Source organism: Austrofundulus limnaeus, unplaced genomic scaffold (assembly GCF_001266775.1).
Source record: "Austrofundulus limnaeus strain Quisiro unplaced genomic scaffold, Austrofundulus_limnaeus-1.0 Scaffold1560, whole genome shotgun sequence".
Classification (NCBI taxonomy): Eukaryota; Metazoa; Chordata; class Actinopteri; order Cyprinodontiformes; family Rivulidae; genus Austrofundulus; species Austrofundulus limnaeus.
In genome coordinates this window covers 69,956-71,509 of record NW_013953962.1, presented here as the reverse complement: position 1 = coordinate 71,509, position 1,554 = coordinate 69,956, and the positions used below count along the sequence as shown (strand labels likewise).

Sequence of the window (1,554 nt, the reverse complement as noted above, 5' to 3'; positions counted from 1 at the left end):
TGACCTCCATCCGAACTTCGCGCTCTAGTGGCACTGCATCGTGACGTCACGTGAAACCCTCCTATTCGTAGGCGCCTACTCATGCGGACAACCAAACCCCAAAAACATCTAGGCTGCATCTGAGTATCCTACACGGCCGTCTCATTTCACAGCTGTTTATGCAGCCGACACAAGCGGCCTACGGCCCACGTCTGTGGCCAAAATCGTCCGCGGTCTACGTCGGTTGCAACCCATGAATTGAGACACATAGTCGATATACTGAAGACTGCTCTGCAAGAACTGCAAAAATAATTCTAACTGGACTGGGTCCATGGTTGAGTCAGGTCTGGTCCTCTCACACACTAGCAAACTAGATATGTTAAATGTGCCCAACCAAAATCAAAGTAAAATCTGGCCAAAATTGTGTCGTGTGTCCTAATAGCTACACACCAGTCGACAGAGCTACTTGATACAAGCTGTTGTGATCAGGTAACWTTACAATGATATTCAAACTTGAMAAACAATAAAGATTAATTACCTGTACATGTTTGGAGACCAGACCAAKCACCATCATTACATTTGGCCTCCCCCCACCATCCTTTGGTTGAAAGTTTATAACCTTCATTACAGGAATAATACAATGTGTTGTTGATTGGGTCGACAGAGAATCCATTTGGAATTTCAGGTTTTGTACAAGGTCTTACACCTGTTAAGAAAAACAACAAAAATGTTTGTTRTTTCAAATGTTCCAGAGTTGTAAAGTAACTAAGTACAAATACTTTGTTACTGTACTTAAGTAGAATTTTTGGGTATCTGCACTTTACTTGAGTGATTATTTTTCAACCTACTTTTTACTTCTATTTATTACATTTCCACACAGTTATCTGTACGTTCTACTCCTTATATTTTTTTAAAAAGGCAAGAAGTAGAAAGTCATTATTTTTATTTCATTTTTGCTTGTTTTCATTTCAGCTCGTAAAAAAAAATACTATCTATGTAAATTGTGCCTCCTAGATAGAGTGAATTTAACTGTGGTTGAATAAGTTTAATTATATAAAACTGTGATAGAATAGAATTTTTGCTTGTTTTCATTTCAGCTCGTAAAAATAAATACTATCTATGTAAATTGTGCCTCCTAGATAGAGTGAATTTAACTGTGGTTGAATAAGTTTAATTATATAAAACTGTGATAGAATAGAATCGAATAGAAACAGCCTGTATTGTCCCGCCGAGGAGAAATTCTGGCGTCACAGCAGCATCCGTAAAGAGGTCCACACACTAGTTACTTTACAAACTATAGATAGTACACACAAAACAGAAATTAACACTGACTAGCCATGATACGACTACTACTAATAAAAATATATAATATAAAGAAGTGTGCAAGGATAGAAAATATGTTTTGTTTTAGAGAGAGTAAACAATCAGAATCCGACATTAGGAATCAGAAACTGTCTGTTTTCAGTGCAAAACAACCTCAACAGACCAATAACTGTGAAGTGAAGCATCACAATGCAGACAAGAAGCACAGATGTGTAGCAGAGTAGTAGTGTAAATGATTGTTCAGTTGAGTAG

General features: G+C 37.2%; 1 protein-coding gene across 1 annotated transcript in view; it reads right to left on the bottom strand.

The window, feature by feature from the left end:
* LOC106535782 (complement factor H) overlaps window positions 1-1,554 on the bottom strand; it is a gene marked incomplete at its 3' end in the record, with an annotated part of 15,115 nt that overhangs the window by 10,838 nt on the left and 2,723 nt on the right. The window contains 1 exon segment of the mRNA XM_014032864.1: window positions 518-685. Coding sequence (XP_013888318.1) covers window positions 518-685 — 168 coding nt within the window.